At 43.7% G+C, this 13,965-nt stretch overlaps 1 protein-coding gene across 4 annotated transcripts in view; it reads right to left on the bottom strand.

The window, feature by feature from the left end:
* Positions 1-13,965, bottom strand: part of BAHD1 (bromo adjacent homology domain containing 1) — a 63,025-nt gene that overhangs the window by 20,476 nt on the left and 28,584 nt on the right. For 3 of the 4 annotated variants that reach the window (XM_090033445.1, XM_090033444.1, XM_090033443.1), the window contains one exon: positions 408-2,060. In XM_090033445.1, coding sequence (XP_089889571.1) covers positions 408-2,043 — 1,636 coding nt within the window. In that variant the 5' untranslated portion in view covers positions 2,044-2,060. The remainder of the gene's footprint in view (positions 1-407; positions 2,061-13,965) is intronic. The other variant, XM_090033447.1, reaches the window with a different exon arrangement.

Here is a 13,965-nt window from a genome sequence, read left to right on the forward strand (position 1 = left end):
TACATAAAGACCATAAACACTTCGCCAATCACAGAAAGGCAACAAAATGGCCATTCAGGTCATTAATGATTGTTTTAAGCCAACAACCCTCAACCCACAGCTCACAGGCCAGATCTGACCACTGGAGTCACATCATTTGGCCATAGGGAGTCCCACGGGCTGTGGTCCTGTATACTGGATCAGGCACGCAGGGTCCAAACCTGACACACAAGCTTGGGTGGAGGTGGTGCAGTGCCCCAAGGTTGGGACCTGATTCTGCGGTGAGGGTGGAAAGGTTGGATGCAGCCCACAAAACATCCCCAAGCCACTCATCTTGTCTGTGAAGCCAAAACGTTGAGATTACTGTTCTAAGCTAATCTTTTCATTCTAAAAAACAAATCTAGTTTTGGTATTCACTTTTGTCTTACCTGCTGCAAAAGGCATTTTGTAGGGATAGCTGTTCCGTCCTGCATGCACATTGCTAATCCTGCTCTCTGGCACATGCATAACTCCACAAAGGCTGTAACTGTTAATAGCTGTTCCTTCTCCACAACAGTAGGGAGAGCTACACCAGTGAAGCTGCTGGAAAGGAGGACCTGATGGCAAGGAACCTGGAGATACCAAGAGCCCCTCACAGGTAGCAGATTGTGAAAGCTCATCCTTAGGGTAAACTGAGCAATGAGAATAGCCACTGTATCCACTTTGGCCATAATAAATGTAAAACCTGTTCAATGGAGTCAAATCTGAAGATTCACAGAGACATCCACAATCCGTGTGACTTCCTGGCACAGGCAAAGGAGGGAACTGCTGCACTGGGAAGGAAGGCTGATGAAATTCCTGTTTGGGAGTAGGAGATTTCTCTCCTGGTCTTCCATACTCAGGCTTCATAGAAGCTTGCCCACCCATAAGAAAAGGCAGTCTGTGGTAAAGACCCTCTGTGCTAGCATAGGAGTTAGATAATGGTTCATAATGAAGAGAACCTGCTGTCCCATAGAGTCTAGAGGAGTCCTGAAGGTCTGCTTTCTTAAAAGCACCTGTAGAAACTCCTTGCCAGCCATGCTGGCCCTCCACCTTTAAACTAGACATTTCCTTTTTGGATTTGACACAATTCTTCCTATTGGTTTTGGCCCACTTGAGCCGTGACTTAGAACAGTGGTTCTCAGACTTGCCTTCTCCGTCTGATTTACTCCTCTGCTTCAGGGGTTGGTCTTTTTCATGAGTCAATTTCAAAAATGCCACTGCATTGAGACTGGCCAGTCTCTTTGGGGTGGGATGATAGGAAATTCCAGTATCCTCCCTCTTTGTTCCATCTTCAAAGACATCATCCAATGAATGGGCCCAGCTATTACATTTCTGACTCGATTCACTGCTGTGCTTACCCTTCACTGTTTTTACAGCTGTTTTTTCCAGAGGGGGCCAATTGCCACCAGCTTTGCAATGCAAGTTCTTAATGCTACAATCTCCACTGACTTTGACAGAGTCTTTCCGAAAACGCCTGCTAGATAATAAACCATCATCCCGTTCAAAAAGCAGGTTATTCACTGCCTCTGCATTCAGTGAGGCTAGTCTTCGTTTTCTGGGCTCTGTAGGAGCAGCATCAAGTTCCTGTTCTGTCCCTGGACAAGTTATTGTGCACTTTCCCCCAAATGAATCACTTTCCCCTGCTCCCGCAGTCTGAGCTTGTTCTGGGTAACAGGCAGGTCTGAAGTCATCCATCCAACTGGGAAGGTTCTTTGTTGTACAACTCTGGGTCTCTTTCGATAGCGATCCAGCCACATCCTCTAGTCGAGTGAGGAGCACTTTGCAGGTTTTATTGTCCACAGAAGGGATCAGACGTTTTCTCAAGGGATACGTCTTTCTGACTTCCTGCAAATTTTTGCTTTTGTTTGTACCCAGAAGCCCACTTTGACAGTTCTGAGCTTCAGGGGTGTCTCCATCTCCTCGTTCACTGCACTCTGCCTCAGTCCTATCCATTCTTTCACAGTCTATTGGTGAAAAAGCCTGGCCAGCAGAACGAGCTGGATATTTTAGTAGGAAAAGTTGTTTCTTCCGGGCATGCGTCATAGGATCTATGTCCAGTCCTGTGAACAGATATAAAAATGTCTATTAATATAGCGCAAAGGAACTTGTTTCCTCATAATATACCAAAAGCTAATAAGGAATAATATTTGGGGAGGCTTGTTTCTATACACAAGAGTGTCTTTCTGGGTAGCAGCCAATTTAAACCAATTAGAAAACAGGATGCAATGAGATATGGGTTAGTATTAAACCACAGAACATGACCATGATTAGAAACAGGGTGGCAACTGAATGCCCCAGAAGCCAGGAAAGCCAGGCTAAAGCCAAAACTTTATCCCTCGTGCACTCCATTATATCCATTCATCAGTCCAAATACACTACTTAAGACTGTGGTTCCCAATTAAACAAATAGGATTTTAAAGAATCAAATTTAAGTAAGCATCTGAAAGGTTTATTTAAATCCATGTTCCTGACACACAGTGTAGATACATGCTGGGCATTTGACTATTTGCATGTTGTTATAAGTGAGTCATTTCATGGTCATTATTCAAGACTATTAGACAAAAGAAGATGCAAGTTCACCTACTGTAATGCAAAGCTAAACCTTGTCTTGAGTGGACAGACTTGCCAACATTAACAAATTTAATAATGACCTGTAAAAGATGCACATGTATAACATCGCTAAGTGGTATTCCTAACAAACAGTTTGACTTTGATTATTTAAGTACCGCAGCCTTAAAGAAAACCATCTGATAGGCCAGTTTCTAAAATCTGACCCCCAGAACTGTGGTTTCAGGAGAAAAAGGCTTTTAGTTTGACAGCTCTAACAAGCAGCCTATCACTCAGTTCATCAAAATGTTTTCAGAACCGAGCCAGAGTATCAAACTATAAAGGGGGAAGATATAAACATCACATCTATATGCACAGTATGCCAGGGACTATGACAGATGTTTTTATTTCTAGTGTTTTGTTAGCTTTGGATGCTTTTTTCTTTTTAGTCAATATTTTTTAGGATGACTGAGACCTATCACGGATGTGATCCATTATGTCAATGTCTCCATTTCTATGGGATATGCTGACTAAACAGATATTCTTTTGGTTTCATAGATTTTCCCAACCCAAGATTACAGGAATAGGTAAATTCTTCAGTAGCATAAATGCAACATAATCAAACCACACTTGGCAACATACAAGGCCTCAGATAGAGGATGCCCATTCTGATATGCCAAGGGATTCTTGGGGAAAAGGATACTGGCAGAAGGAACCAGGCATACCACCATCTTCAGGAAGCAAACGTAAAGTCATTACTAGTTAATGTGGCTTTCTGCTTGCCTTTGATTGTTGCCCAAAATGTCTGTTGTGCTTACTGCTTGTGAGCCATGAAATGCTACTGAGATCCAACAAAATAGCCTTTGTTTCTTTCATTCTCCCACATGGTCATCAAAGGATACAGGTCAGCAACATCTAAGTAACTTCTAACCACATTAAAATACAACAGTCAGATGGTCCCTAGAATATGCATCAGTTGCCAGGGGCACAAACCAAAAATCACAACTGTTCTGCAGGTAGGGACAGCTCTACATTTGCATTCTTGCACCTGAGGTCCAGCAGAGGGCTGGTAGTGAGCACAGAGAGCGTAGAGCCCATGAACCCAGGATTGGCCCCAACAAAACTGCTATTTCCAAAACCTAAAACAGCTGCAGGTTAAACTTTGCAGTTTAAAAGCACACAGGTATTTGCATAAGAGGCGTAAATTTAATCCTGAAAAATTTTCCCCCATAACTCTGAATTCTGACTGTAAGCAACAACATCATTTTGACTTGTGCTGAGACATTTACTGTAAAGCCTGTGTTAAGAAACAGGCAACCTCATCCCTCAAGATGCATTAATTTGAGCAAGCTGCCTTAATTTGCATCAGAGCTATAGCCTCAACATCAGCATCAACCTGGGAGTGATCTGGCCCTCTCTGCATCAGATATATTTGACTGCACCGGAAATATACCGACTGACACAAAAAACTGATGATGTCCTGCTGCTTGAGGGAGGCTCAAATTTAGACTGTTGTTAGCAAAATCATTAGATAAAGCTTATAAGGAACTGATGGTTTGATATAGATTAATCAACCCAATAATTACATTATTGATTTGATATTAAGTTGCTTTCTTTTAACTGATTGGTTATGTGCATTTTGTTACCTAAACCAAAGAAGGAAATGTATATGTTGAAAACCAACTTGGATTTTTCCCCCCCAGATACGAGATGCAGACCTGGAGTCCTACAAATACTAGTTTTGATGGAAAGAGTTCCCTGAAAAGTTTTACTTATCAATCACTTCTTTTTGACATTATGTGGATTCCAGAACCTTTTGAGCCTAAGGACAGGGGCTGGATGCGATGACTACAGGTCAGGTCTATTTACAGGCTGATGAAATTCTGAGAAACCTATCCTCTTTGCATCAGGGAACAAATTAAAAATAAAAACCAGTCATCAGCACTAGGCAGTGAGATCTTTTACTTTAAAAGTTAAATTTAGTGGGGGGCCAGGGGTAGGGAGGAAGAGAGAAAGTTTTGCTTATCGACAGATAGGTACAGTCTGAACACTGGTGTAGAACCAGCATCCTACATAACCTTGCCCTGCTGGGATCACTTCTACAAAACTACACGGACTACTAGTTTGCTGGCTGTTTCTCCTTTCCCGCCCCCTTATCACCAAAAGGGCGAACTCCTGGCAGAAATGCTCAGCAGAGAGAAGCAAACTTCAGTTGCTGAGAGGAAATAGCTAGAAACTGACACGAGCTGTCCCTTTCCTTCTCCACCTCCTCCTACCTCTCCTCTGTAGGACTTAATCTAATCCATGTCTAGACCATTCAAGAGACATTTCTTCCATTTACGTCACAAATATAATTCAAAATATGGCAGTGTTTTAATTATATTAAAGGGCAAGTCTAAAATGTCTAATCAGATTGTTAACAGATATTCAAACTTGATTAGTTCCTTTCTCCTCTGCTTCTAAATTGGTCAGTTATACCAAATTTCTGCCAGAGTGAAAACGGCTGATGTAGTTTCACAAGGAAAGATTTTTCTGACAGCACTATGGAATAACTGACAGCTCAGCATGCATCCATTCCTCATCTGATCCAATGGCAAAAGATACATTTTCATAATAAGTTTTATTTTTTATAACCTGAAATATGAACATTTCCATCACAATGCCTCTACCAAATGAAACTTTACAACATGATATCTTTCAATGGAATTATCACTTACAATTTAGAAACAAAGACCCCTTCCAAACTTCAACTTTGTAATCCACATTATACTGGAAAGTTCAACATGGCAAACTGTGCCCAGTTATTATTTATTTGTAGCAGTTTAACAAAAAACCACCAATGTAATATTATCAATGCTGACAGACTGAAATCAACAGAAGAGGAGAAACAAAGTTACATGAAAAGACTGCAAAAGTGATCTGGAAAATACTACATTAAAAGGTAAAAATACGAAAATTAAATGGGAATCATTTCAAGAGCATCAATCACACTACATCTTTTACAGACTTGGATTTGTACAAGTTACTCAGCAATCACAGGCAGCAGCTGCTTTTTAAAGAGATGGTGCACTTAAAACTACTGTTCCTATATTAACAGAGAGCACCAGGCTCTTAAATGTTTCTGTTGCACACTGAGAAGTCAGCTTTGCTTAAGCATCACAACACATACAGTAATCTATGTCAAGGACCATATTCCATCCGCACGCTAGGAGAAACAGACTGAAACTAAAGCCTGTGAAATTTTGGCATTATTCACCAGAATTTTGAAGATGTTTGGCTGTAAAGCTATAATTTTACCAGGAGATGATTTTGCATAGTTGTTATACCCTGTGAAATCTGGATTTACACCAGAAAGCACATGGACTATAAAGTAATTATTATTTTAAAGACATTATTGAAGACTGCAGCTGCACTGTCAAGAATTTCCACTAACCTAGTCATCTTAAAAATAGTGCCGAACTACCAGCAGTGCATTCTCAGCTTGGGACTTAAGTGAAGTGGCAAATCTTACTGGTAAGAATCTGTGATCCAGAAAGTCTACAGTCAGATGTTTAATGAATGTTTTTGAAGATGGATGAGGTATAAATGGGGGCTGACTGGCTAAGGAGCAGCTCTGCATAAAAGGATCTGAGGGTTAGTGGACAATAAACTGAATGAGCCAACTGCGTGTCCTTGTTGCCAAGAAGGCTAACAGCACACTGGGCTGCATTAGCCGGAGCACTGCCAGCAGAGCAAGCAGTGATTCTTCCCCTTAGTTCAGCAGTGGTGGGGCTGTACTTCCCAGTACATATCTAGGAGTATAGTGTCCAGTTTTGTGCCACAAAACTAAGGAAAGTATGTGGACAAATTGGAGCGTCCAGAGGATGGCAACCAAAATAGTTAGGGGGCACATGACTTCATAGAAAGTTAGGGTTGGAAGGGACCTCAGGAGGTCATCTATTTCAACACCCTGCTCAAAGCAAGTCCTCCCCAACTAGATCATCCCAGCCAAAGCTTTGTCTAGCTGGGTTTTCAAAACCTCCAAGGATGCTGGAGCTCTCACCACCTCTCTGGGTAACCTGTTCGAGTTTTACTACCCTCCTAGTGAGAAAATTCTTCCTAATATCTAACCTAAACTTCCCTTGCGGCAACTTGAGACCGTTGCTCCTTGTTCTGTTATCTGACAACAGTCTATCTCCATCCTCTTTCGAACCCTCCTTCAGGTAGTTGAAGGCTGCTACTAAATCTCCTCTAGACTAAATGAGCCCAGTTCCCCCAGTCTTTCCTCACAAGTCATGTGTCCCAGCCCCCTCACCATTTTTATCACCCTCCACTGGACTCTCTTCCAATTTGTCCACATCCTTTCCATAATGGGGGGCCCAAAACTGAACACAGTACTCCTGATGTGGCCTCACCAGTGCTGAATAAAGGGAAATAATCACTTCCCTTGACCTACTGGCAACACGCCTACCAATGCAGCCCAGCAGGCTGTTAGCCTTCTTGGCACCAAGGGCACACTGCTGACTCATATTCAACTTATCTTCCACTGTAACCCCCAGGTCCTTTTCTGCAGAGCTGCTGCCCAGCCAGTCAGCCCCCAGCCTGTACTGCTGCATGGGATTGTTCTGTCCTAAGTGCAGGACTTTGCACTTGTCCTTGTTCAACCTCATGAGATTTCTTTTGGCCCAGTCCTGCAATTTGTCTAGGTCACGCTGAATCCTAGCCCTACGCTGCAGCATATCTATTACTCCCCCCAGCTGGGTGTCATCTGCAAACTTGCTGAGGGTGCACACCATCTTCGAGGTCACTGATGAAGACACTGAACAAAACCAGCCTCAGGACCAACCCCTGGGACACTCCACTTGATACCGGCTGCCAACTAGACATCGAGCCATTGATTACTACTCTGAGCCCAAGGATCCAGCCAGTTTTCTACCCAATTTACAGTCCATTCATCCAGACTATACTTCCTTAGCTTGCCTGCGAGAATGTTGTGAGGAGATGCAGAAGGAGCTAGGCTTATTTAGTCTGAAGAAGGAAAGACGGAGGGAGTATTTAATGGCAGCCTTCAACTATCTGAAGGGTGGTTCCAAAGAGGATGGAGCTAGACTGTTCTCAGTGGTGGCAGATGACAGAACAAGGAGCGATGGTCTCAAGTTGCAGCAAGGGAAGTTTAGGTTAAACAATAGGAAAAACCTCTCTCACCAGGAGGGTAATAAAACACTGGAACAGGTTACCCAGAGATATTGTGGAATTTCTATCCTTGGAGGTTTTTAAGACGTGGCTAGACAAAGCCTTGGCTGGGATCACAGTTGGGGCTGGTCCTGCTTCAAACAGGGGCTGGACTAGATGACCTCCTGATGTCCCTTCCAACCCTAATTTTTTATGATTCTATGAATCCACCTCACTCTATAGCTTGCATTGGTCCTATAGTGACAAGAGGACTAAACTTATTTTGATCCCCATCTTAAACTAATCTGTTTACTATATGCAGCTAAGAAAGTTTAGTCTCTATATGCAGAATTTCTTGATGACATCACTTACAGTATTTAAAAAGAACTGCAGCAAAATGTAGAATACATTCTTAGAAGCCAAAGAAAAACACTGTTATTCAAAGTACTTCTTACCTTTACTGTTCAGGATTCTACTTGTATACCAAAGCAATTAAGGCTCATTACAAAACACAGATGTTATGTCAGACAGTTCTGGTGATATAAAAGTTACTTAAACAATCTAAAGTTATCATGATGGATACAACAGATTTAAAGCTGGTGACCTGCACATCTCAAGCTGCCATCAGCATCATTTAGAATCCATTTATACATTAGAATTTCTCTCTTATTCTGCCTGTTCTTGTAGAAACTATACTTCACCTTTCTTCTGCAATTAGTTTCCTGCACTTTCTGAATTCCTGACAACGTCATAAAAGTTGTGCAAAAGCCCGCAGCAGAGAACTAGAATTTTCAATTTTAAGTTTTGTGGCTGTGGCTTTAACAGAGCTAGTATCAATAAATATCTGTATCCAGAGTCAGGATCAAAATGAAACTGGATCACTTTAAAAGGACCACATTGCCAGTTTGGCAATTATTATAACTGGCATGAAGGAAAAGCTGGACTACATCAAATAGCCCAAATATCTGTTTTGGAACAAACATCTATAAGCCAGTAACAGCCAGAATTCTAGTAAGCCTTATTAAATTAACATGGCAAAAGAAGCCTGGGGGATGAAGAAAGCAGTACCACAACATACTATTAACTACAGAAAGGGACTGTTTGGAACATGTACAATGTTAAAGATTTTTCATGTTCTCCATATTTTGCCAGTTCAGGTGTACAAAAGCTACCCGAACTGCCTAACTCAGTATTTGTAGTTTATTATTCACTTCTCAGTTTCCCAAAAACCCAAGAGGACCTCCAGAACACTAGCAAGGAAAAGCAAGAGAAGAGAAACAAGATTTGTTGTTGCTGTTGGGGGGTGGGGGGGGAAAAGAGATGCATCTTTTATTGTACTAACTGTATGGCTGGGATAGACTCAGACAAGCTTTCAAATGCCATGCATTCTTCTTCAGGTCCAACAAAAACATTTCCTTATACCTGGACTGGAAAGCTTCAGTTTACCAAGATATCTCTGAGACCTCAACAGGTATAAATCATTCTTTTCCACTAGCCTGAAGAAAGATGCATGGCATTCAAAAGCTTGCCTAAATCTATCCCAACCATGCAGCTGATCCAATAATATCTATCTCCCACAAAAAACCTTGCTTCTTGCCTGAACCATCACAGCTACATCACTCAAACATCATTAAAATCTAAAGTATTTCAAGGCTTCCATGTGAAAGCCACAGAGACTGATTAAGATAATTTACTAACCGTTGTTACTAAATGGAAAGGAAGCTTTGTGATACCTTTTACTGCAGGAGTGTCAAACTCATCTGGCCCCACAAGGTTGGGTGAGTGGCAAAGGACTGGTCAATGGGTGAAATCACACCCACAAACTGGCCCTGCACTCTGGACCTGGAGTGAATGCCAAAATGTGGTGTTGTCCTACTCCAGTCACTATGGGGCTGTGCAGCACAGCCCTGGAGTGGCTTGTTTAGACTGTCCCAGTAGCTGCTCTGGGACATGAGCTGAAATGAGCAGCCTGTGCAGCACCCAGGGTCATCCGGCATGCCCTGCATGCTGCCTGTCAGTCACTCTGAAACCCACAGGGGAGCACTGGGGACAAGATTATACAGTTCTGTGGGCCATACTTTTGACACCTGTTCTACTGAGTACAAGCCTGAAAGCTCACCCAATGTCTCTCCCAATTATACAGTTGGTCCAATAAAAGATATTGCAAAAAAGCAAAAAAAAACCCCAAGCAAAAACCAACCCCCACAAGCTCTGTCTCCCCCCGCTCCCCACCAGCCCCCCCCCCCAAAACCCTTGTCTCAGAAGTTTCCTGGATCATTACAGCTACACCACTCCAACCTTGGCATACTGGCACTACACTTGTTCTTGTAAGGAAATGATACACTCTCAGGTTCTTCTACTACCATTCCTTTTCTGAATTGCTAACTAATGGATCATGAATCAAAGAATAGAATGGAACAGTTTATACTTGTTGAGGCCTCAAAAACTTTGATAGGTTGAAGCTTTCCAGTCCAGGTAGAAGTTTAAAGTAGTAAAAAAAACTAAGATAAAAATCAAAAGAGCCCATAGCTCTCTGAATAGAATTTCAAAGACCAGAAGATATTTAGATATAGTTCTGCTAACAAACTATCCAATCACTAAATCCCAAGAAATGGCTTGGGTGTACTACAGCCCACTAAGCGAGCAACAGAGAATCCACATGCTGAACAGTAAAAGTCAGAAGAGAGCTGATGCCTCATTAACAAGAAAATAACCAAATGTGTTAACAGCTGCATTTTCTGTAATCATGCAGCTGTAGCATCTGTCTCCTACTCTGCAATCAATTGCAAGAGAGATTAAGAGAAAGACTGAAATGAATCTTGGACTACTCATTAAAACACTGCCTTTTATGGTAAAGTTTTGGGAAGGAAGCTGAATAAAGACACCATTTTTCCAAACAAGCTACACGAAGAAAGAGAATGTTTTATTTTTGATGTTTTCAAGTTACCAATTTAAGAAAGTGGACAAGATTTGAAATGCTTGGCACTTTCAAAATGTGGAACACAGACACTAGGATTCTTTCATGGATTCACTCACTCTATCAGTGGTTTTCAACCTGTGGTCCGTGAACCCCTATGAGTCCACACACTATGTCTAAGGGATCCACAGAAGATATATAGCTAGGGACATACTTAATTTGCAGTTTCAAAATCTGAGACTATCTGCAAAATCCAGGAAGTCAACAAAAAAATCCTTAAAAATAAAATGCTGGTTCCCCAGTGGCAGCCAGCAGTCCTCACTGCTGTGAGGGGAAGGTGCCAACTGCTGTCTTCTGTGCTGCCCCACCAGACAAGATACCATCTGCCCTCTCATCCCTCCTTCCCCTGCTAGGGCCTCTCTACCAAGCAGCACTATGGGGCAGGGCTGCTGCTGCAAAAAAAAATCGGCTCTACATGCCACAAGTGGGCTGCAAAAAGACCTTCGTCTCACTGTGATTCAAGTAGGTCCCTAACTACGATAAATCAAAAGCATATGTATACTCACTTACAATTCAGAGGGATCCACACCTCCATTCAAAAATTTTTAGGGGCCCGAAAATGAAAAAAAGGTTGAAAACCACTGTACTGTATAGTCTGCCTGCTTGTCAGCTAAGCCTACATGAAACAATTGCACCGTTTTAGACTGAGGCATCTTATGTAATTATACAGGACCTTCAATGTGCCTCTTTTTGATTCTTTACAGTACTTGGCATACTGCTCAAAGTGTGCTGAATGAAGAAAATCTCACAGGAGCTTTTCAGAAGTACAGCAATGTACAGAAGCATCAAGTGTTCCACACTGATTTACCTTCATACACTAGGGTGAACCCTCACTATGTCTGAAGTGAGGCTTCCACTCAATTCCAATTTTCTGTCCCATGAACATTTTAAAAATAGAATTATTTTGCAGGCAGCAATTCATCTTTCTTGCTTTCAGTCCAGAGCTGGGTTTCTCCCAAAAGTTCCACCTGAGTAATCGGCACAGAGAAAGTTATTTTGAAAAAGATTTTACTCCATAGATTCATAGATGCTAGGGTCGGAAGGGACCTCAATAGATCATCGAGTCCGACCCCCTGCATAAGCAGGAAAGAGTGCTGGGCCTACATTACCCCAGCTAGATACACATCTAGCCTTCGCTTGAAGACCCCCAGGGTAGGGGAGAGCACCACCTCCCTTGGGAGCCCGTTCCAGACCTTGGCCACTCGAACTGTGAAGAAGTTCCTCCTAATATCCAATCTAAATCTGCTCTCTTCTAGCTTGTGGCCATTATTTCTTGTAACCCCCGGGGGGGCCTTGGTGAATAAATACTCACCAATTCCCTTCTGTGCCCCCCTGATGAACTTATAGGCAGCCACCAGGTCGCCTCTCAACCTTCTCTTGCGGAGGCTGAAAAGGTCCAGTTTCTCTAGTCTCTCCTCGTAGGGCTTGGCCTGCAGGCCCTTAACCATACGAGTGGCCCTTCTCTGGACCCTCTCCAGATTATCCGCATCCTTCGTGAAGTGCGGCGCCCAGAATTGCAAGCAGTACTCCAGCTGCGGTCTGACCAGCGCCCGATAGAGGGGAAGTATCACCTCCTTGGACCTATTTGTCATGCATCTGCTGATGCACGATAAAGTGCCATTGGCTTTTCTGATGGTTTCGTCACACTGCCGACTCATGTTCATCTTGGAGTCCACTAGGACTCCAAGATCCCTTTCCACTTCCGTGCCACCCAGCAGGTCATTTCCTAGGCTGTAGGTGTGCTGGACATTTTTCCTCCCTAGATGCAGCACTTTGCATTTCTCCTTGTTGAACTGCATTCTGTTGTTTTCTGCCCACTTGTCTAACCTGTCCAGGTCTGCTTGCAGCTGCTCCCTGCCCTCCGGCGTGTCCACTTCGCCCCATAGCTTAGTGTCATCTGCAAACTTGGACAGAGTACATTTCACTCCCTCATCCAAGTCGCTGATGAAGACATTAAAGAGTATCGGTCCAAGGACCGAGCCCTGCGGGACCCCACTGCCCACACCCCTCCAGGTCGAAGCCGACCCATCCACCACGACTCTCTGGGTGCGACCCTCCAGCCAATTCTCCACCCACCGGACTGTGCAGTCATCCAAGTCACAGCCCCTTAACTTGTTCACCAGTATGGGGTGGGATACCGTATCAAAGGCCTTCCTGAAGTCCAAGTATACGACATCCACCCCTCCTCCTGCGTCGAGGCGTTTTGTAACCTGGTCATAAAAAGAGACTAGATTGGTCAGGCACGATCTGCCTGCCACGAACCCATGCTGGTTTCCCCTCAGCATAACTTGCCCTGCCGGGCTCTCACAAACGTGAGCCTTGATAATTTTTTCAAAGACTTTGCCAAGGATGGAGGTGAGACTAACTGGCCTATAGTTGCCCGGGTCCTCCTTCCTCCCCTTCTTGAAAACGGGAACCACATTGGCCCTTTTCCAGTCCTCCGGGACTTGACCCGTGCACCACGAGCGTTCAAATATTCCTGCCAGTGGCTCTGCAATGATGTCGGCCAGTGCCTTCAGTACCCTCGGATGGAGCTCATCCGGGCCTGCCGACTTAAAGGCATCCAGTTCTTCCAAGTGACCCTGCACCACTTCAGGGTCCACGCATGGAAGTCTGGTGCCTTGCTGCTGCCTCCCTACACTCCCAGTGAGAGACTTGTCATGCCTCTCGCTTAGGAACACTGAGGCGAAGAACTCGTTGAGGAGTTCAGCCTTGTCCCCTCTGTCCGTCACCAATTGTTTCTGCCCATTTAGCAGGGGTCCTATTCCTCCCTGGGCCTTCCTTTTACTCCCTATATATCTAAAAAACAATTTCTTATTGTCTTTTACTTGGGTTGCCATCCTCAGCTCCATGGTAGCTTTGGCCTGTCTAACTGCCTCCCTACAAGCACGAGCAGAAGAGGTATATTCCTCTTTGGTGATCTCTCCCTGTTTCCACTTTTTATGTGCTCCCCTTTTGGCCCTTAGTCTGCCCTGGATTTCTCTGGTCAGCCAGGGAAGCCTCCTGGCCCCTTTCCCTCTTTTACCTCTCACGGGGATCGTCTCGCTTTGTGCGAGAAGGATAGTTTCCTTAAGGCACAGCCACCCTTCCTGGGCTCCCATCATTTCAAAACTACTACTCTGTAGTGCGTCCTTCACTAATCGCCTGAGTTCACTGAAATCAGCTTTCCTAAAGTCCAGCACGTTCACCCTACTAGTTACCTTACCCACTCGACGCCTTATGTTGAATTGTATTTTTAGGTGATCACTGTCCCCCAGATGGCTACCGATCTGTAGGTCCCCTACTATGTC

The sequence above is a fragment of the Crocodylus siamensis genome, chromosome 2 (assembly GCF_052110815.1).
Source record: "Crocodylus siamensis isolate JL-2025a chromosome 2, ASM5211081v1, whole genome shotgun sequence".
Taxonomy (NCBI): Eukaryota; Metazoa; Chordata; order Crocodylia; family Crocodylidae; genus Crocodylus; species Crocodylus siamensis.